The sequence below is a fragment of the Chionomys nivalis genome, chromosome 18 (genome assembly GCF_950005125.1).
Source record: "Chionomys nivalis chromosome 18, mChiNiv1.1, whole genome shotgun sequence".
Taxonomy (NCBI): domain Eukaryota; kingdom Metazoa; phylum Chordata; class Mammalia; order Rodentia; family Cricetidae; genus Chionomys; species Chionomys nivalis.
The window spans coordinates 34,672,895-34,694,752 of record NC_080103.1 but is presented as its reverse complement, the minus strand read 5'-3'; the positions used below and the strand labels follow the sequence as shown (position 1 = coordinate 34,694,752).

The following is a 21,858-nucleotide window of genomic DNA, read 5'->3' as shown; positions in this document are numbered from 1 at the left end:
GAGTAACTGCTCTGCCAAAATATGTCACCTCACGCACGAGCGAGTGGCTGAGAAGTCAAAGTCATGATGGTCAGTTCCCTTCATTCGGCTGTGAACCCTTCCCTGGCAGGATGCACTGGTCCTACACTCATTTTTGTTTTTTGTTAACATTATTTGCCAACTCTTAGGCATCCATTCTTCCTTTTCCTTGCCAATGGCATCTTCTTCATAAATACTGAGCTAAAAGAATAGGAAGTTGCCGGGCGGTGGTGGCGCATGCCTTTAATCCCAGCACTCGGGAGGCAGAGGCAGGCGGATCTCTGTGAGTTCGAGACCAGCCTGGTCTACAGAGCTAGTTCCAGGACAGGCTCCAAAGCTACAGAGAAACCCTGTCTCGAAAACCCAAAAAAAAAAAAAAAAAAAAAAAAGAATAGGAAAGTCATAGCCGGGCGGTGGTGGCGCACGCCTTTAATCCCAGCATTTGGGGGGCAGAGGCAGGCGGATCTCTGTGAGTTTGAGGCCACCCTGGTCTACAGAGCGAGTGCCAAGACAGGCTCCAAAACTACACAAAAACCCTGTCTTGAAAAAGAAGAAGGGGGGGAGGAGGGGGGAGGAGGAGGAGGAAGAAGAAGAAGAAGAAGAAGAAGAAGAAGAAGAAGAAGAAGAAGAAGAAGAAGAAGAAGAAGAAGAAGAAGAAGTCATTCAAAGAAAGGATTAAAGGAATAACAAACAGTAGGACAACCTTCTTTATTAAATCACATCTCGCTCGGGGCTGAAGAGATGGCTTATTGGTAAAGAAAACTGGCTGATCTTCCAAAGGTCCTGAGCTCAATCCGCAGCAACCACATGGTGGCTCACAGCTATCTATAATAGGATCCTTAGCTCTCTCTGGCATGCATGCAGATAGAGCACTCAGACCTTAAAAAAAAATTCACAAGTAAATCACATCTCAGGTAAAATGCTCCATAAATATGAACTCCACAGACAAGGTTAGATTTATAGACCCCTTTTCACACTGAACAAAAGAATCTGTATGTTTGCAAATTCTCCTTATGTCCTGGCCAAGAGTAAGTAGCTGGTGTTGTCTCCATAACTCGCATAAAGTAAGAAAGGTAACTTCAGAAAAGTGTAGAGCTACGGCCAAAGCTCAAGGCTGCTAATGCAAAAAGGAAGCAGGTGACATGATTATGTTCACTTGTGACAGAAGAGTATATACAAATAGTCACAGATGGAATCAAAGCTTCTGCCACTTGGTTTATAATGGATATCACTCATTGTATGTCTACAAATGCACAAAATGTAAAGATCTCATATTTCATTGAAAAAAAAGCCAAATGAAATGATTTACAATCTTGAGTCTGTCAGTACTTGAAATCAAGAGGATTTCTACCTCAGTTTTTAAAATCCTGGGAGTGGGGGGAGGGGGCAATATTTGGGAGGAGGGCAGGGAAATGGGAAACGGGGAGCAGGTGGAAATTTTAATTAAAAAAGAATAAAAAAAAATAAAAAAAATAAAAAAAAAATCCTGCACCAAAAGTAAATGACTTAACAAAATTTTTAACATGAATAGTAATTTGATGAAAAAATCCTTTGGGGTTAACTATGTTTCAACGTAGAACTGAGTCTGTCCCACTTAGAGCCTAGTTTAAAAGCACTATGATTTGTTCGACCATGGGGACACAGCCCTGCCCTTGGAAGCAGCAGGTATCTCCAAAGCAAATGCTGGTAGGAACAGATCCTGATAATAACTTCCTGGCAACGTTTGATTTTGCAGGCCGTTGCTACCACAACAGATACTTTTGAAGGTTTTGTCAAACAACAGAGCCAACTCTTAAAAACCTGTACTATGTAAATTGTTTTGAGAGATGCCAAACCAAGATGTTACTCTGAAAGCCTTTAGAGTGTGGTAGTGATGGTCATGTAAGCACACTACAAACAAAATCCCAAGATGTAGGTAATCTGCAAATAAATACAAGTCACCTGTAACAAAGGGCAATGATTTAAAATGCTATTCATATGGAAAACTGTACTTGTATAACCTACTTGCTCGGGGATAGTATTTTATTTGAATTTATTTATTTATTTTTATTTTATGGGTCTGAATGTTTTTGCCTGCATCTATTCCTGTGAACGAGTTACATGTCTTTGCCCACAAAAGCCAGAGGAGGGTGCTGGATCTCCTGGAGCTAGAGTTATAGATGCTTGTGAGTCACCATGTGGGTGCTGGGAACCAAACCTGGGCCCTCTGGAAGAGCAGCCAGTGCTCTTATCCACGGAGCCATCTTTCCATCCCCACGAAAGATATTTTAAAGCTTATTTCCTTGAGGGTTGAGCATGGTGGCACACATTTTTAATCCTAGCACTCAGGAGGCAGGTGGATCTCTGTATGGCCAACCTGGCATACACAGTGAGACCCTATCACAAAAAAACAAATAATAAAACACAAAAACCTAAAACAGCCTTGTCCTTCACATTCATTTACCTAACTGAGTTTTGATTTCAAACATGAACCATTAGGTAAATGGTGGTAACAATTATTAGTATTTAGAAGAATGAATGGGCATAGAGATGAGAAGTTCACTGTTGAATATGCTGAATCTGGGGTTTCTGCGAGAAGCATCTGAGTGTGTGGATATGGGGCCGGAGGGAAGGAGGGAGGATATGACTTTAAAGAACTCTGGTGCCTGGCATCGGGCCCACTTAATAGTTGCTGACTTTTTCAACACACCTAGCTCTGCCTTAGCTTCCTCATCCCTAAGATGGGGATAACTACCCAGGTTGGCTGGCACAGCTTTTCAACAGTGTTTCTCTCCTGTCAGTGGCTCTCCCCATTTCGGTCCAGCTAAATGCCCACAGAGTAGACACTTTCTCCAAGGATGCCCTCAAGAGCTACTCCCTGGAGCTTTAGCATCTTGTCCACACCCCCCTTTCTGTTCCTTCTATTTCAATAAGATAAAAATCAGGCATATCAAACCAGGAGATGGTGCCGCGTGCCTTTAACTCCACCAGTCAAAAGGTAGAGGCAGGTAGATTTCTGCGAGTTCAAGGTCAGCCTGGCCTACAGAATGAGTTACAGAGCAGCCAAGGCTACACAGAGAGACACTGTCTCAGAAAAAAAAAAAAAAAACAAAACCCAAAAATGAAAAAAAAAAATCAGACAACTTCATCACAATAAGCCCGGTATACCCAAAAATGACAGGCAGGGGCCTAAATCCCACATCCATGATTTTGATCTTCAACAGAACCTTCTGCCTAGAATGTTTTCTTACTTTATGTATTGGGGGGGGGGCGGTAGCTTTTAAGATATAAACTCATCTTCCCTTGATTATGAAAGTAGACGTCTCAGAGGCAAGGCAGAGAAAGTACACCTGCAACAACCCCACCCTGGGGAGGACTCATGCTACAGAAGCTCTGCGCTTCCAATATCTCACACCGACACACACACGGTGGTAACAATGCTTCTCTTACTACACGCATGCCTCCCCACCGTTAAGGATGACACTGCCCTCTAAACAGCGGCACGGGACGAGTGCAAGACACACTCACAGACAACAGCAAAGTGGAGGCCAGTGCACAGCTGGGCCAGCATTAGTATAGTAATTTACAAGCTGATTTGTTTTTACAGGATGAATACATGTAGGCTGGTATATGCATATTTTAATTGTAAAAAAAAAATCTCAAAGAATGGGTAAGGCTGTTTGAAAAAAAGGTGGTGGGCGAGAAGCAGGGGAAGGGACCGATTATCTACTGTGAATGTTCACATTTTATTTTTCAAATGCCATCAGCTCAGCCAAGTGAAGAAGAGTACTACCTATTGTCATAAGGTGAGAATAAACATTAAGTGAAGGCCGGGCGGTGGTGGCGCACGCCTTTAATCCCAGCACTTGGGAGGCAGAGGCAGGCGGATCTCTGTGAGTTCGAGACCAGCCTGGTCTACAAGAGCTAGTTCCAGGACAGGCTCCAAAACCACAGAGAAACCCTGTCTCGAAAAACAAAAAAACAAAAAAAAAAACAAAAAAAAAAAAAACAAAAAAAACATTAAGTGAAGAAGGGGGAAAGGGGAGTGGGTCTCAGTAAAGGAGAAATTACATATACCTAGGATGTGTTAATTCTCTGAAAAAAATCATAAGATCACAAATATTGACATTTACTCATGTGAATCATTTGTACATGAATGGCATACTAGTCAGTGTACCATTTTGAAATTAAATTTTGTTTAAATCACAAAATTGGAAATAAAAAAAAATGTCATAGATTCTACCACAAAACCAATCATGGTTTCTAAGATTAAAGTGAGGACATCACAGGATCCTGGGGACGATGCGGAGGAGCTGGCATGCTAGTGCAAAGTGAGTAAAATGAGGCAACCACGTCAGAAAACGGTCTGTGAGTTTCTTATAAAACCACTTAAAATCCTTAAGAGGATTCAAAGTATTTGTGGATATTAGCTTAAGAAAATGAGCGTATGCCCATGGGAGACTTGGACAGCACGTTCACAGCTGTTATATTAATGAGTTAGGAAAAGCCTGCGCATCTATGAAACACCGTGTAAGCAAACTGGCATGCCTGTACAATGAACTACCACTCATAAATGAAAAGAAAAGCTATTGATACACGAACCTCTATGGGGAGAGAAAAGGGAAGAGAGAGAGAGAGAGAGAGAGAGAGAGAGAGAGAGAGAGAGAGAGAGAGAGAGACTGACTTTCATGGGAGATTTTTCTATCCTCTGTAATTTTAGCCATATAAGGCACTAGGAAAGTAATACAAATCTGCCATAGAAAAAAATCAGAACAGTGGGCACCAAAGAAGGGAGGCTGTGTGAAGGGTGGGAATGGCTCAGGAGCATGGGCTAACTTCTCCAGAGTCACTGTGATAGTTTAGATTTTGATAGGCATCAGAGTTACACAAGTATATAGATTAGTTCAAATGTAATCAATAGCGACTTTAAGGCATGCATTTCTTAAATATGAGACCTTGGGTTTGACTGCCAGACCACAAAAGGATGTACATACTTATCATAAATGAATTCTGTAAGTAATTCTCAGTAAGCAGATATTGGGCAATAGTTACTAATGTGTGCACGAGAGAAGTATATTGATATTCACAACCAACCTTAAGATGCTTCCAAAAAAAGAAATAAAAATGTAGCTATGTGACAAAATGACAAACATTGATAGTGTTTAGATGATGACATAAAATTACTTTAAATTTTCTGTACATTCAGCATTTAAAATTTTTGGCATTATAATATAATACAAACATTTCTCCTTTCCCTTTTCTCTCTTCAATAAAACATTGGCAATAGTTACAGCACATATTATTTAAGGTACATATGTTATACACCACAGGATCTCTTTATCAATACATGTTGGCCTATCTTATCCTTCTTTAGTATTTTGATTTTTTAAAACAGAGTTTTGATGGGGCTGGGAAGATGACTCAGTGGTTAAGAGCACTGGCTGCCCTTGCAGTTTTCCAGCAAAGGGTTCCATTCCCAGCACTTTCAGTGGCACACAACCATCTCTAACTTTTATCCTGGGCTATCCAATGTCCTCTTCTGATCTCCATGAGTACTTACACCCAGGTCAAACACTCATGAACATAAAAGAATTTTTTTAAGCTTTAAAGCCTGTATAACATTTTTGAACCTGAACTAGAAGAGACTGTAATTGCCAAATGGGCTTCCTGAGCTGACATTAAACATGGATGTGTGTTTTCCAGGGTGCGAAGACCAGTTCCAGGCCTCCCTAACCCACTCCACCCAGCTTGGGTCTTTCTCAAGAGAAGAGACCCTGCAGCATAGAAAGACCACCATATGCATGGGTACCATCTTTCTTCTTTCCCTCCCCTCCTCCACATCCTTAGAAAGGCAACAAATCTGTTTTCTCCAACAGAGGACCATCCCCCTTTCCTTAGATGCGGCTACTTAGAGTAGATCAGCCTCCCTCTAAGAATCCCTAGACCTAAGACTGAGGGTCCTTGGAGAGGGGAGTGGGGACTCAGCACACGGGCTGTGACTGTTCATGACACAGCCTCACTGAGGACTTTCTCTGCTGTAGGCCAGCTCTCCCTGTACTATGAGGAGCCATCCCTAAGGACCATTCTAAAAAAAATGGCTGCAGTGAGGGATAGAATTACGTCAATCTGGATATCTTGCTCAAATACTTCAGCAACAGAATTCTTGATCAATATGAACAGCAACCTATAATCACAGATTTTAAATATGAACAACTTTTCTAATTGTTTTTACAACTTAGCTATATCTTGGGTATTTCTTTACAAACAAATACACATAGATTGATCTACCTTGTGTTTCTAATATTTAGTTCATGAACATTTTGGCACAATAATTATTAAAGCAGATATACTAAGGTCAAGGACTTCTCCTCCCAACAAAACACCTCAATGACAGGACTCCGAAATAAACATAAGGTCTCTCCGCTAGTCACACGGTTTCTCACTACACAACATTATCCTAGACAACACTTTTTGTGTGCCCTATTACAATGGGTCGCTCACACCACTGGGATTAGTACCCAGGGCACTAACTAATGAGGCTTATGAGATTGTGGTTTACAAACGAATTGAATGACTAGCTGTTTTTATTTTTTTATTTTATTTTTTTGGTTTTTCGAGGCAGGGTTTCTCTGTAGCTTTGGTGCCTGTCCCGGAACTAGCTCTTGTAGACCAGGCTGGCCTCGAACTCAGAGATCTGCCTGCCTCTGCCTCCCAAGTGCTGGGATTAAAGGCGTGCGCCACCACCGCCCGGTGACTAGCTGTTTTTAAATTGTATCTGTTTGCTCCAGTTTCCTGGAGTATGGAATAATGTACAGTGAGAAGCTGATGAGACAAGCTTGGAGTAGGTGAATTACCGAATCACTTTAAAAAGTCCTTCTTACCTCATTTGCTGGAATGTCAGCGAAAGGCTTGATGACGGCAGCTAGTGGGATCTGGGCCTGCTTAGCCATGTCTGCTGTGCACGGGAAGCAGTATGTGGTGCAGCGAATGTACCGGGGGCTCGAATGGCCTGAATCATCCAAAGTCACACACAGACAAAACTCGGTTAGAATAAAGAGCTGGTCCAAGATACCCAAACAAGAGTACATCCAAACAATTCATTCTTATCTATAAATTCTCCGTTTCTAAAAATGTGGAGTATTGCAGAATTCTGCCGTCTACATTCCGAGGACATACATGAGATCTCTGAATTTTCTAGAGAGATATGAAAGAAGTATTTTATTACTATTACTATTTTCAATGAGCTGGGCTTTAATGCAGGCCAAATATAGACTGGAGAGGATTTAGAGTTAACGGAAGATATGAAACAAAGAGACATAAGGCATGAGAGAATGAAGCTTTAGGCCCACAGCAGTTCTTTTTACTCAGATTTCAGTTGATTTATGGTAGTGTCTGCCTGATGGGGGAGTCTTAGGAGGTTGGGTGAGCACTTGTGCAGGTAGCCATGGAGGCCAGAAGAGGGCACTAGATCTCCAGGAGCGTGATTTACAGGCTGCTGTGAGCAGCCTAACATGGGTGCTAGGGACTGAACTTTGGACCTCTGGAAGAGCAACAAAACTGCTCTTAACTGCTGAGTCATCTCTCCAGCCCAACAATTACTTTTTTGTTCCCATGTCTACCAACATATCTGCCATGGGCACATGCATATCTGGACAATCTTTTATACTACCAAAGGAGACTTTGTCAAATATAGCTGCAACTGTCTACATTTTTTCCTAAGTTTGTAAATGGAATTTGTAGATTGAAATTCTACTTGTAATAGAAATGCTACTTTTAAAGTCATCCTAATCACTTTTTAATATACATTAGACTTCTTGACCACGTACTTTTATTGTACGGCACAGAGAAGAACTAAAATAACGCCCATGGCATGAAGAACAGTTTAATCATTAGAACAATTTAAGCTTTTTTCAAAAACATATCATCATTGACAAATTGTGTCAAGCAAACTGAATATCTGCATGTAGAAGGATCTGCTTTTTCACCTAAGTTCAAATCAATTTTCAATGGATCAAAGGTCTCAACATTAGGCCCAAAACTCTGGAACTCCAGAACAAAGAATGAGTGCACTTCGGGATTTAGGCTCGAGAGGAAGAGTAAGGAGTGCACTTCGGGATTTAGGTTTAGGTAAGGACTTTCTGAACAGAATGCCAGTCACCTAGGAAACAGGACTGTGATCAACAAGTGTGTCGTCATGGAATTAAAAAGTTCTGTAGAGTGAAGGAAGATGCTGGTCAACTGAAGAGGAAGCAGCCTACAGAATGGGAAAGAGCTTTGCAGCCTACAGAATGGGAAAGAGCTTTGCCGACTACACATCTGACAGAGGATTAGTGTCTATAATATACAAGAACTTCAAAAACTACACACTGAGAAAACGAACCACTGAATTTAAAAATGGGCTAAGGAACTGAATAGAGATTTCTCACAAGAAGAAATACAGACGTCTGAGAAATATTTTGACAAGTATTCATCAACTTTAGCCAACAGGAAAAATGCAAATTAAAACTAATTTGAGGCCTTATCTTAATTCGGTCACATTGGCTAAGATCGAGAAAACAAGCAACCACAAATTCCGCCGAGGATGTGGGGAGCCCTTGGGCACTGTTGGTGGGAGTTCAAGTTGGCACAGCTGCTCTGGATATCAGTGTGACTGTTCCTTGACCCAGCTATCCCACTCCTGGGTGGATACCCAAAGACTATATTGTCCTGCAAAGATCCATGTTCATATCTGCTCTCTTCACAAGAGCTAGACAAAGACACAGCTTAAAGGGCATCAACAGATGAATGGATAATGAAAATGTGATCCCTAGACAACGCAATTTCATTCAGCCATACAAAATTAAATTATGAAATTTGCAGACAAATGAATATAACACAACTGGAAAACATACTGAGCGAGGTAACCCAGAACCATGGAAACAAACGTCACATGTTCTCACTCATATATGGGTCCTAGTGTTGAATCTTTAGGTTATTTGCTTAACTCCGGGGTACCTGTTAGAATCCAGGGAACGAGAAAGTTATCACTGGTGGGGAGAGAGTGCCCTGGTCATTCTGTTGTTGTTCAGTTTGACTTAAATTAGAAGAACCTCAATTGAGAAATGCTTCCATCAGAGTGCCTATAGGCCAGGCTATAGGGCATTTTCTTGACTAATGATTAGTGTGGGCAGGTGGTCCTGACTGGTTGTACCACACTTGCAAACTGAGCAAGCATAAGGAGAAAGCCAGCTCCCCCACAGTCTCCACTTCAGTTCCTGCCTCTAGGTGCCGACTCTGCTTTGGATTCCCTCAATGATGGAGTGAATGGAAGTGTAAGCCAAACAAACTCCTTTAATCCCAACGGCTTGTGGGGAAGGGAGAGTCAGTTTTCTTTAAGGCTGTAGCCCCTGGTAGGTCTACCACACTCCAGGAAATGACCCTACCCATGACGGCAGCACAAACTGGACTAGGTCGTTTACTATTTTTTTTTTTTTTTGTTTTCCGAGACAGGGTTTCTCTGTGGTTTTGGAGCCTGTCCTGGAACTAGCTCTTGTAGACCAGGCTGGTCTCGAACTCACAGAGATCCGCCTGCCTCTGCCTCCCAAGTGCTGGGATTAAAGGCGTGCGCCACCACCGCCCGGCCACTATTTTTTTTTTTAAGGACGGGAATATGGGAGAGGTTGCAGAGGTAGGGATGGATCTAAGGAGAGAAGGGGGCAAACATGATTAAAATACATTGTATGCATGTATGAAGTTTTCAAAGGGTTAACAGAAATTAAAGATTTATTGACTGTCACTACATTTTGGGCACGATTCTAGGTTTTAATTTCCTTTCACTGGCACTGGAGATAGAATGTAGGGCCTCACATGCTAGGCAAGCATTCGATTGATGAGTTATATACACCCCAATCTTTTTTTTTTAATTTATTTATTATGTATACAATATTCTGTCTGTGTGTATGCCTGCAGGCCAGAAGAGGGCACCAGACCTCATTATAGATGGTTGTGAGCCACCATGTGGTTGCTGGGAATTGAACTCAAGATCTTTGGAAGAGCAGGCAATGCTCTTAACCTCTGAGCCATCTCTCCAGCCCCCACCCCAATCTTTTTTAGTTTTATTTTTGACACAGTCTTATGAAATTTCCCAGGCTGGCCTTGAATTTACTGTAGGCAAGATGAGTCTTGAACTTGAAATCCTCTTGTCCCATCCTCTCTGGGGAACTAGTATTACAAGACCTTAATTCACCCAAGCTCATGATCTAAAATATTTAGAAGTATAATCTATTAGGACCAGAGAAGATAATCAAATATGATGTTTATTGACTGTCCACTTCATTTTAGGCACTGTTCTAAGCCTTCCTGTGTATTACAGAGCTATTTTTTTTAACAGATCATAAATAATAGAAACACAAAGAATGAGTCTACTATCTAGGACATTAGAATGTGATTAGCAGCTATAAAAAATGAAGCCTCTTTGGTTAAGGAGTATCAGAGAGTAAGAGGCTGATTGAAAATTTAAATACTTGCAGGATCAGCCCCAATAAAAAGGTAACATTTGAGAAAAGATTTGATGGAGACAAGGAACTCACAGATAGACTTACACAGGAAGCCTACCAGAGAACAGGAGCTGTTTAGATTGGATCTTCTTGGGGCCCAGCAACTGAGGCTGAGCTCAGAGGAAGAACAGAGTCGGATCCTGTACACTCAAAGCTCAGAAGTCCTCAAGGTTATACAAATGAAATGGAGCATCTCTGCCGGGGTTGGGTAGAGGGGTGTCGTGACCTGACTTAGTCTCCTGGCTGTGAGGTGGAGGAAAAGGGCTGCAACAGGAGGAGCAGAGCCAGGAAAGCTCAGGAGGAGGCTGCTGCCAGGGCCGCGTGAGAAAAAGTAGTGGCTCAGACCAGCCCCCTAGCAACAGAACAAGGAGTGATAGAAAGATCCTGGGCATATATGTCAATCTAATGGCATGAACGTTTGCAGGAATAATGTATGCGGTATACAGATGTGAGTCTGAGGATCAACAAGAATTTGAAATTTCCATCACTGGAAACTGAGAGGCTGCAAGGAATAAGGAAGGGACCAGTTTTTACAGGATGAGTGGACAGATATCAGAAATGGGTTAGAACATGTCCAGTTTGGAAAATGGATTAAGCAGTCAGTCACAGAGCAAGTCTGAGAATGTGGTTAGTTGGGAGTTGGAGTCCAGACTAGCTGTGTCCCTTTAGGAGCTCTGAAGAGAGACAGTACATAGAAGTAGGCTAAATCACTATAGCAATAACCAGGGCCAAAGGGAAGATGATCAAAGACTAAGTCCAGGGTCCTGCAACATAAATATATGTATGCATAAACAATATACACACACACATGAACATATATACATACACATGTATATGCATACACAACATATGCATATACATATGCAAATACACATGATATGCATATGCACGCACATATTGAATGCATGCATATGCACACACATGCATATATACATTCATGAACAGGTGCAGAAAAGAGAGAGAGAGAGCAAAAAACATTTTTAAAAGACTGAGGAAGGATTAAAAAAGGAGAACCCAGGGCCCTAGCTCTGAAATGAGGAAGGTCCATCAAGAAAAGGGCGTATGGCCACCTCTACCTGATGTTGCTGCTACATCAATGTGACTACTCGGTTCAGTAATTCAGACAGAGACCCTAACGAGGTCTCAAAGGGGTTCCAATACCTCAATACTTAAACTATTAAATGAAACTGAAGAATATACAAAAAGTTCATGCAGAACTAAGAGTCTGGATTGAAACGGTCGCACCAGTCTATCCACGAGAGTAGAAAAAATTGTCACACAGTACATCCTAACGCTTTACAAACGTGAACTCACTGTGTACATCCGATGGTTATGGAAATAATAAGAACAAAGCAAATCGTTCAAGACTGATTATGACTCAGTTTCATATCAATGTCTAACGATAATATGAGAAGGTGACTGGGTTCTGGATGACTCCACAACTCTGAGCTAAGGGGTGACGTTATGCGTCCAGGAAACAGTACACAGAGCACACAGCCATTAAAGCGCGGCATTCTGACTTCACCGAGCCACTCTTGCTTTGATGTTGGTGCTGAGGATCAAAGCTGGGCACAGCTCTACCGCTGAACTGCAGCTCTAGTCACATTCTGACTTGCCAGGAACAACAGGAAAAGGATCTGCATGGAGCTTGACAGGCAGATTAACATGAGAGCAGGCACGGGCTGCATCGGGAGGGGCGGAGCTCACATTCCCCTTATTCTGGTGTAGAGGCAGGGAACCGAGAACCAGAGTGTTAAGAGACCAGCTGAAAACAGTATCCCCAGGCTACAGCAGGTGAGCTGACTCACAGAGCTTAGCCTCTCTGTTCTCCTCACAATGCCCAGCAGGGTGCGCAAATCCAACCCAAGTAGGGGATGGAGTACCTTAAACCATAAACCAAAATTTAAAATTTTCTTATACATCACTCAAAGTTCTGCAGACTGCTACATCAGAGAATATAACTGTTGGCAATACCTTTGGGGTTCTTGAGCAACTAATAGAAAATTGGTCTATTCTCAGCTATAAGAAGGTTATGCCCCCAATAATAGTATTGATGAGTGGAGTCAGGATATCTGTTTTGAAACCAGTGAGAAATTTTAAAACCACAGTAATAATAATAATAATAATAATAATAATTAATAATAAAGTCACTGAAAAGAAGTACCTTGGTCTTGAATCACACAGTCCGTGGTGACCAGCGGAGGCACCTGGCCTCTGGTGTTGGTAGTGTAGACCTGTCCGCCTCTGGTGGCCCTGTCACTCTCGATCACTTGAATCTGACAAACAAGATGTGAAGAGTGAATTACACTAAGTTACAAGTCTTCCTGACACTCATTTAAGGGGGACAGTGGTGGTTCCTGCTCCCTCTTCTTCCTCTCCTCTCCCTTTCCAGAGAAAGAGGAAAAAGAGCGAAAAAGAGGGTTGGAGACAGAGAGAGAAGGGGAAAGGGAAACAGGAAAAAGAGGGGCATCTTTTAAAAATCCTTTCATTTCTTTGCAGACAAATCAATCCACCATACCTTCATTTCTTCTTCATTTACTTTCACAATTTTATACCGTTATCAAATTTCCAAATCCTATTCTGTAATACTCTTAGCTCAGACCCTGACCTTTCAGAGACCCTTATTTTTATTTATTATAATTTATCTTATTTATTATAACCATAGATGAGCATTTGAAAAATTCTTTAGAAGAAAAAAAAAGAATCTTGAAACCTTGTTTAACAAAAATACTTTTGTATCAAAAGAAAACTCTAAAAATCATTAAATATGGCCAGGTGGTAGTGGCACACACCTTTAATCCCAGCACTCAGGAGGAAGAGACAGTCAGATCTCTGTGAGTTCAAGATCAGCCTGGTCTACAGAGCTAGTTCCAGGACAGGCTCTAAAGCTACACGGATAAACCCTATCTCAAATATGAGCAAAGAGGTCAAGACCATGATGGGGACACCCACCGAAACAGTCTGCCTGAGCTAATGGAAGCTCTCCAACTCCAGCTGGACTGGGAAGGAACAAGCATAGGACCAAACTAGTCACTCTGAATGTGGCTGACAGTTGTATGGCTGGGGCAGACTGAGGGGCCACTGGCAGTGGCACTGGGATTTATCTCTATTGCATGTACTGGCTTTTGGGGGGATCCTATTCTCTTTGTATGTATACGTTGCTCAGCCTAGATGAAGTAGGGAGGGCCTTGGACTTTACACAAAGCAAAGTGCCATACCCTGTTTTAGGATTAGAAGGAGGTGGGGTGGGAGGGTGTGTGGAGAGAATGGGAGGAGGGGAGGGAGTGGGAATTTAGATTGGTATTAAAAAAAAGAAAAAGAAAAAAAATACAAAAAAAAACCCTGTCTCAAAAAAAAAAATCATTGAATACAGAAGAAATGGTGTACACTATCTGAGCTAAAGCCACCTATGTTCTACTCAGAATCCATCTTCTTCCTCAGTTTCCCTACAGAAAATATTTTGGGGTGGGGATATCTTTTGTTTAAAAACCATAAGGTGTGAAGGCGCCCAAATGTTGCCATCTAACATAAAAACATATTTTTCTAATAATATTTATTGTTGAAGATTACAGAGCTTTAGTTGTTTTTTTTTTTGTTGATTTGTTTTGTTTTGTTTTCATTCTAACTGTCTCGAGTTAAATTGTAAGCAAAACTGAGTGGAATGAAGTTAGGGAAACAGGAAGAAAGTCTAGGCACTATCTTCCTCTGTTTCCTCCTTTTCCACTCCAGTCCCTCACAATCTACGAGGGGGAGTGGCTAAAGAAAGCAACAAACAGAGGCTAAAACCAAAGACAAGCGCAAGAAGAAAGCGACAGGAAGTGTCTAGGCTGGAAAAAATGATACAGTTTTCCACTGTTAGTGATAATGCTGACTGTGAACCAACTCTGAAGTGTTCTCTGGGGCTCCAGTCTCACCACTGCAGATGGTGCTGGCATCACAGGCTCCAAGAATATTGGCAACGAACCTAGCCTGAATTTGAACCTGCTTCTGTCTGCCTTCTGGCTCCCTCGGAGACTGAGTACTTATAAAGATGTAGGATGTGTTCCCAACACCACTACCACAGCAAGACACAGACAAGATGCTACGCTAGGAGGGGGAGGGCACAGAAGCATCAGAGCACTGTGATTGTACTCTGCATTTAACCACAAAGCTAATCGGGTTACTCAAAAGGGAAGTCACTTCTCCACTATTAAATGCTAACATTTAGCACAATCATTCCAACCAACACGGTCTAAGGTGAACACTGTCACGATGCAGCCATGTGCTGAGTACGCTGAACCTACACAGTCACCAATCAGGAGACCATATTTCCAGAAAAATCTCATTTAAATTGTCCATTTACAACTCTCAAAGCCCAATCCCCAAAGAAACAATGTTATAATTAGTCATTATTAATTAAAAATCCACATCTTGTCAGAACAAGACACAAAAAAGAGGAAGACAACATCAAGCAGTTCTAGCCATTGCTAAAAATAGCTTTTGATTTACCCAAACGCAGACTCTTAAGAAACAGCATCAGAAATGAAACAATAAGTAAAACCACCAACAGCGACAGGCAGCAACCAGCACCCATGCACCGAGACCTAACACAGTGGCGTGTAACCATGTCAGCGCTCTCCAAGAAGACATGAATCTCTTTCCCTTCAGAAGCGTCACTGGAATCATCGCCATGAATGTGTGGAATCATAAAACATCCCCAGGAAAAGATACAAAGGAGGCCCTGCTCTAGGGAGGAATGCACAGGAGGAGACGCGAGTGAAGGTGTGTGGCCACATTAGCAGCGATGCTCGAGGCAGCGATGTCTGATTGTGGGCAGTGGAAGGAGAAGAGGAAGGATACGCTTCTGAACAATCCTCCTCTGGATGCAAGAGAGGGCGAGGAAGAGCTTTGGTAACGCTGCTTCCATCCCTTCACAATGTGGCTAAGACCACCAGTCACAGGGTTGTATTAAGTACCTCACTCGGGACTGGAGGACGGACTCTTTCCTTCAGAAAGAAAGAGTTTATTTCATTAGAAAAATATGTCGTTTTGGTCAGAGGAAAACAAACAGACTCCAGCTTCATCACTATGTCATTACCTCAAGATAAACAACATGGGGCTGACTTGCACATAGACTCTTTCAAGATTCACAACGAGCCGTGGCATCTGCTGCTTCTTCTCATTAATGCTCATCCACCCCTTCACTCAGCATACTGAGCAGCAGGCTCTGTGTAGGTGCTAGAGACAGCAGCGTACAGACTAGATCCTTGCCCCATGGAGCAGACGTTCGCATCTAGAGAATGGTGGCAAATAAATCACTATACCAACAGTGTGCCCTCTGCCGGGCAGCTGGATGCTGTGGACATGCAGAGACACGGAAGGACGGCAAAGGCATGAAAAAAAGAGCATACAAGTTGGGCTGGCACACGCCTAGGAAAGGAGCCTAAATACGGGCAGTGGAAATGTCACGGTCAAGTTGAGGCACACAAGGCATGTTTGAAGAGCTGGAATAACTAAAGCGGAGGTGCGGGACAAGAAGAGATCAGGTGAGAGTCATCTAGCATTTAAAATGTATAGAGGGGAGCTGGAGTCAGGAGTAACCAACGGAGTGTCTGAATGGAGAAGGCCCTAGGACAAGAGTTCCTAGGATGCTCTCGGCTACTATCAGTCACACATGCTTGAGGGTGTACTTTGAATAATGCTAACCAAGAGACCATGAAGGAAAGTTCATTCCAAAGAGTAAGCCTTGGGGAACTTTAACACTGGGGCAATAACAAAAACCCACACCTACAAACACACACACACAAACCTACAAACATACCACACATTTCATATACACATACATATATGCACATACCACACACATAAATGCAGACACATACACATATATACAAACACACACAAACATATACACACCCACATTTAAATACATACACACATACATATGCACGCATACAAATACCACACGTACACACATACACATATGTATATATACACACCATACATACATACACACATACATACAACCCCCCATACACACAAACACAAAGTATATACAAACACAAATTGACACCTTCATGGAAAAAAACAAATACATTTATAAAGACACAAACATTTATACACACACATACATACACATAGGCCTGCAAGACCACTAACTCACATACATATTCAGCATGAACACACACATGTACAAACATAAACACATGCACACACAAAGATATACATATATACATAAACACCTGCATACAACACATATAAACACATGCACACAGAGACGTGCACATCCACAAACACACACAGGCATACAACACCCCAACACAAAGGCCCAAACACAAGGGTGCATACCCATTTACGTGCAAATGGAAACACAGGGTTAAGAGATGAAGGTGTAAGTCAAGGGGCACTGCCAGGTGTGAAAGCACTGGTGGGGAGAGTGGGCCCTGCAGCTTTCCAGGGAACAAGCTACAAAGGCAGGAAGCACTGGGTGGAAAGAAGGCTTTCACTGTTAGTCCAAAAGTCGGCAGTGTTTGCTGATGACAGGGTCAGCAGTGAGACCCAGACAACTAAGGGAAGGTAGGAAACAGGGAGGCTCATCCCCAAGGATACTACAGGCACCTGTGATTCTAACAGGAAGAGACCTGGTCAGAAGGAAAGTTGGGGGTCGGGTATCTAAAATTACATACAGAGTTAGAATAAGCTCACTATAAACACATTTTTAACCCAAATAACCAAATAATCTTGTTTTCGTTAAAGACATTTTGTCACTGGCATAAACAACGTAAAGGAGGAAAGATTTATTCGGCCCATGGCTGCTGGGCCCCACGTATTTGCGCAGAACCTCATGGTGGAGGAACCCGCGGCACGTATGTGCTGTTCATGTGTCTGTGTTTGCACACTTCATAGCAGACAGTGAGCAGAGAGCACGGCAGAGAGGGACCGCATACTAATTCCTTTTCTGTGCTGTAATAAAACATCACGGCCAAGGCAACTGATAGAACTATGAGTTTATTTTGGCTCACGATTCCAGAAGGTTAGATTTCCAAACATCAGGAAAATCTGGGCAGACTGTGGCCAGCACGGGGTGGATAGGAAGAGGAGGCTGAGCGCTCGCTCGCTCACACCCTGAACCACAAGCATGAAGCAGAGAAAGCAAACAGGCAGTGGGAAAGGACTCGAACTCACAAAGCCCACCCCCAGTGACACACTTCCCCCAGTAAGGCCACACCTTCTCACCTCCCCAAACAGTGCCAGCAGCCATGACTAAGCAGTCAAACACAAAATCATATAGGAGACATTTCCCTTCAAACTGCCACAGGCAAGGAACAAACTGCCCCCAAAGACTGACTTCCTCCAGGCAGGTCCCATCTCCTAAAGTTTCAGAACCTTCCAAAACTGCACCTGAGTAGGAGCAAAGCCTTTGTGCAGATCTTTCCTATTTAAGCCATAAGAAAAGTTATGTCATAAATGTAATAACAAAGGCACCGAGAGCAGCTGAAGTTAGACTCTGTGCATTTGGAGGTTTGTTATAGACACTGGACACTTTATCACACATCTTCAAATTTATAGGACTACAAAAATAGCCAAAGTCTTCACACCTCGCTGTATCTGTCCCCTTTTCAATGTGACTTACAGTGCCTGATCCAGAAGGCAGAGTCCTCCCTCTGAGCCCTCAACATGTTCCGAACTTGAGCATGCCTCCTCGTATGGCCAGTGTCCCAGACCTCTACAGGTCCTGGAGAACCCAGTGCTAATAAAGCTTCTGTTTGAGAAGGACATGTGCTCAACTATGCTCATAGCAGCTTTGTTTGTCATAGCCAGAACCTGGAAACAACCTAAATGCCCCTCGACCAAAGAATGGATAAGGAAAATGTGGTACATTTACACAATGGAGTACTACACAGCAGAAAAAAATAATGAAAGCTTGAATTTTGTAGGAAAATGGATGGAGCTAGAAAACATTATTTTGAGTGAGGTAACCCAGACACAGAAAGACAATTATCACATGTACTCACTCATAGGTGGTTTTTAAACGTAAAGCAAAGAAAGCCAGCCTATAAACCATAATCCCAGAGAACTTAGACAACAATGAGGACCTTAAGAGAGACTTACATAGATCTAATCTACATGGGAAGTAGAAAGTAGGAAAACACAAGATCTGAGTAAATTGGGAGCATGGGGACCTTGGGAGAGAGTTGAAGGGGGCAGGGGAGAGGCAGGGAGGGGGACAGAAAAAATGTAAAACTCAATAAATATCAATAAAAAATGTATGTGTGTGTGTATATATATATATATATAAAAATTTCTGTGTGGGAGAGGAAGGACCACTTACAGGACTGGGGATGGAGTCGGGATCCAGCTTCCTCTGGAGCTGTGCTGGTGGTCCTGCCATCTGTGCAGGACCTGCAGGGAAGGCCCCTGGGTAAGGCATCTGTGCACCTCCCATCTGTGGTCCATAGTTGGTTGCTTGAAAAAAAAAAAAGAAGTGACAATCTCCAAGCCCAGGTGTAAGACTCACTGACGATCTTATACTGTTGAATCAAGCATGCCACCAAGTTCATCTTGCTGGATGCAGCAGGAAATTAAAAGTGAGTTCTTAACTCCCTCTTTAACTTTCTCTTCTGTCACTATCCAGAGGCTACTGTCCCTTCACAGTTGACACAGAAACAAACCTGATCTCCAACTCAGGACACCCCCAGGTAACCCACACCTTGGCTTCCCCCTGCCCACCTTACCTTGCTGTGGAGGGTAGCCAGCACCACCGAGGGTCTGGCCTGCTGGAGGTGGCGGCTGGTACTGGGCATTCAGAGGAGTAGATCCAGGAAGTCCATCCTGCCTGTGAGTTGGTGGAGGCATAGGAGAGACCCCAGGGCCATTTAGAGCGGTGGGGGGCGGTGGTGGAACCTGAGGTCCTGGCTGCAAAATTGATGGCTGTGGGGGTTGTGGAGGCCCCTGGAAGGAGGCTGCTGGCTGAGGGCCAGGGGGACCCTGGCTCTGGGAAGTCATGCCCACACCTGTGGAAGAGAGAAGACCATGCCTCAGTGCCACGTTCCTCAGCTCTGATGCCCACAAAGCACATACTTGTTTTCCATACACTTATGCATTATATATTTAGGTATATATCATGGCAACGAATTAAAATCTTCCCTCAGAAAGTAATAAACATATTACTTGGGGGCATTTTTTAACAAATAAAAATTTTATAAGAATATAAAAGCAAAAAAAAAGAATATAAAAGCAACATCTCTAGTTTGGGTAAGAAATTTCTATTTTTAAAAAAATTAGCATTTGTGTGTGTGTGAGTATGCACACGTGCTTGTACGTGCACACATGGAAGCTAGAAGGAGCTAGAATAATAGGCAGTTATGAGCAGTCATGTGGGTGCTGGTATCTGAACTTGGGTTCACTGCAAGAGCAACAAGTGCTCTTAACCCCTAGCCATCTCTCCAGCCCCAGAAAGAGGCTTCTTGACAGCACAAATTTTAACTCCAGTTTATTAACGCCACACGATCCATGAACTACTTTAAAACATCTGTATCTCCTAGTGAGCCTTCAGAATAATTTGAAAGAAAAAATTGTCTAGAGCAAGCACCACTCACATAACTTACACCTTCAATACATTATGTGAATTCTGAGTTTGACTCGAGCGTCTGAGTTCAGAAACAGGTAGAAATAACTTGGGGGAGGTTTGGGCCACTCACAGGCTCGCCATTCACCCTGGAAACCCAAGCTGTCTCCTGGTCCAGGCTTATGTGAAGGTAAGCTGCTCCCTAGGCCATCCGTTTGGAAACTAGTAAGAAGGTCAAAGTATTCCAGGAGACTATTATCAATACTAACAACTAACCAGCAATAAGGGAGAATACTGGCTATTAATGTCAACTTGACACACTAGAGTCCCCTGAAAAGAGGGACCCTCAATTGAGAAAACTGCCCCACCTGACTGGCCTGTGGTGCATTTTCTTGACTGACGATTGATATGAAAGGGGCCAGCTCACTGTGGGTGGTGCCACGCCTAGGATTCTGTAAGAAAGTAGGCTGTGCAAACCATGAGGAGCCAGCCAGGAAACAGCACTCCTCCATGGCCTCTGCCCTAGGCCCGTGTCCAGGTTCTGCCTCAAGTTCCTGCTCTGACTTCTCTGAATGATTGACTACAAGCTGTAAGGGGAAAAAAAAAAAAAAAACTTAAAATCTCTTTCCTCCCCAAGTTGCTTTTGGCCACGGTGTTTTATTGCAGCAACAGAAACCCTGAGGCATAAACTGTTATCAGGTTGTGGAGCCTGGCTGTGACAGGCCTGATCACGTGTTTTTTAGAGGATTGCCATAGCATTTGAACTATGGGTTGAGAAAGCCTTTAAGTGCTCAGAGATCAGTGGATTGTTCTGTTGGGACTTAGAAGGCAAGGACATGAGCAGAGCAGATGATGGAGCCCTGACTTGTGACATTTCGGAGGAAAAAAAAAGACTCGACCAGGGCCATTTGTGTGATATTTTCAAGTAAAAATCTGGGGTGTCAATCAGGCAGTGGTGGAGCACGTCTTTAAAAAAGAATCTGGGAGCCGGGCGGTGGTGGCGCACGCCTTTAATCCCAGCACTCGGGAGGCAGAGGCAGGCGGATCTCTGTGAGTTCGAGACCAGCCTGGTCTACAAGAGCTAGTTCCAGGACAGGCTCCAAAACCACAGAGAAACCCTGTCTCGAAAAACCAAAAAAAAAAAAAAAAAAAAAAAAAAAAAAGAATCTGGGGTGTCAGCTGGGCAGTAGTGGCACATGCCTTTAATCCCAGCACTCAGGAGGCAGAGGCAGGCGGATCGCTGTGGTTTATACAAAAATGAACCAGTCAGCATTTTAAAGTCATGCCAGAGTTAGGTCTATCTTCAAGAAGAACTAACAACGATGGGAGCATAGCTCAGTGGTGGTCTAGCCGTGTGGTCTCTGGGGTCATCTTCCACACCACAAAGAGCACCGGATGGGCCCTGCAGGAACAGTGACAGTGCACATTTACCGTAGCTGTTGATCTGCATGGAGTTGAACTGGCTGCCCAGCTGGGCGACAGAGGAAGTGGACCCAGGACCTGGGTAAGACGACGGTGGCGGTGGCAGGGGCTGGCCTGCTGCGTAAGAGGGTGCTGCATTATTGACAGGGGGGAGTCCTGGAAATCTAAGAGACAAAAGGAATGGTTAGTGTCCCAGGGTTTCAGAAGCAAATGACAAACAAAATACTTAATATATTCTACAACAACAACAAAAAGACCTTCTCCATGAAGTAGGAAAAATTGACTGATATTGTGAGTTAAATATTTACTCTTGATCTGAGCTCAGAGCAACCCACAGCACAACCCCATGTCTCCACT

At 43.1% G+C, this 21,858-nt stretch overlaps 1 protein-coding gene across 1 annotated transcript in view; it reads right to left on the bottom strand.

Moving 5' to 3' along the window:
* The window catches only part of Sec24d (SEC24 homolog D, COPII coat complex component), an 83,419-nt gene that overhangs the window by 45,719 nt on the left and 15,842 nt on the right, over window positions 1-21,858 (bottom strand). The window contains exons 4-8 of the mRNA XM_057793339.1: window positions 21,511-21,665; window positions 19,247-19,525; window positions 18,844-18,977; window positions 12,697-12,808; window positions 6,879-7,006 (exon numbers count right to left, since the gene is read on the bottom strand). Coding sequence (XP_057649322.1) covers window positions 6,879-7,006; window positions 12,697-12,808; window positions 18,844-18,977; window positions 19,247-19,525; window positions 21,511-21,665 — 808 coding nt within the window. The remainder of the gene's footprint in view (window positions 1-6,878; window positions 7,007-12,696; window positions 12,809-18,843; window positions 18,978-19,246; window positions 19,526-21,510; window positions 21,666-21,858) is intronic.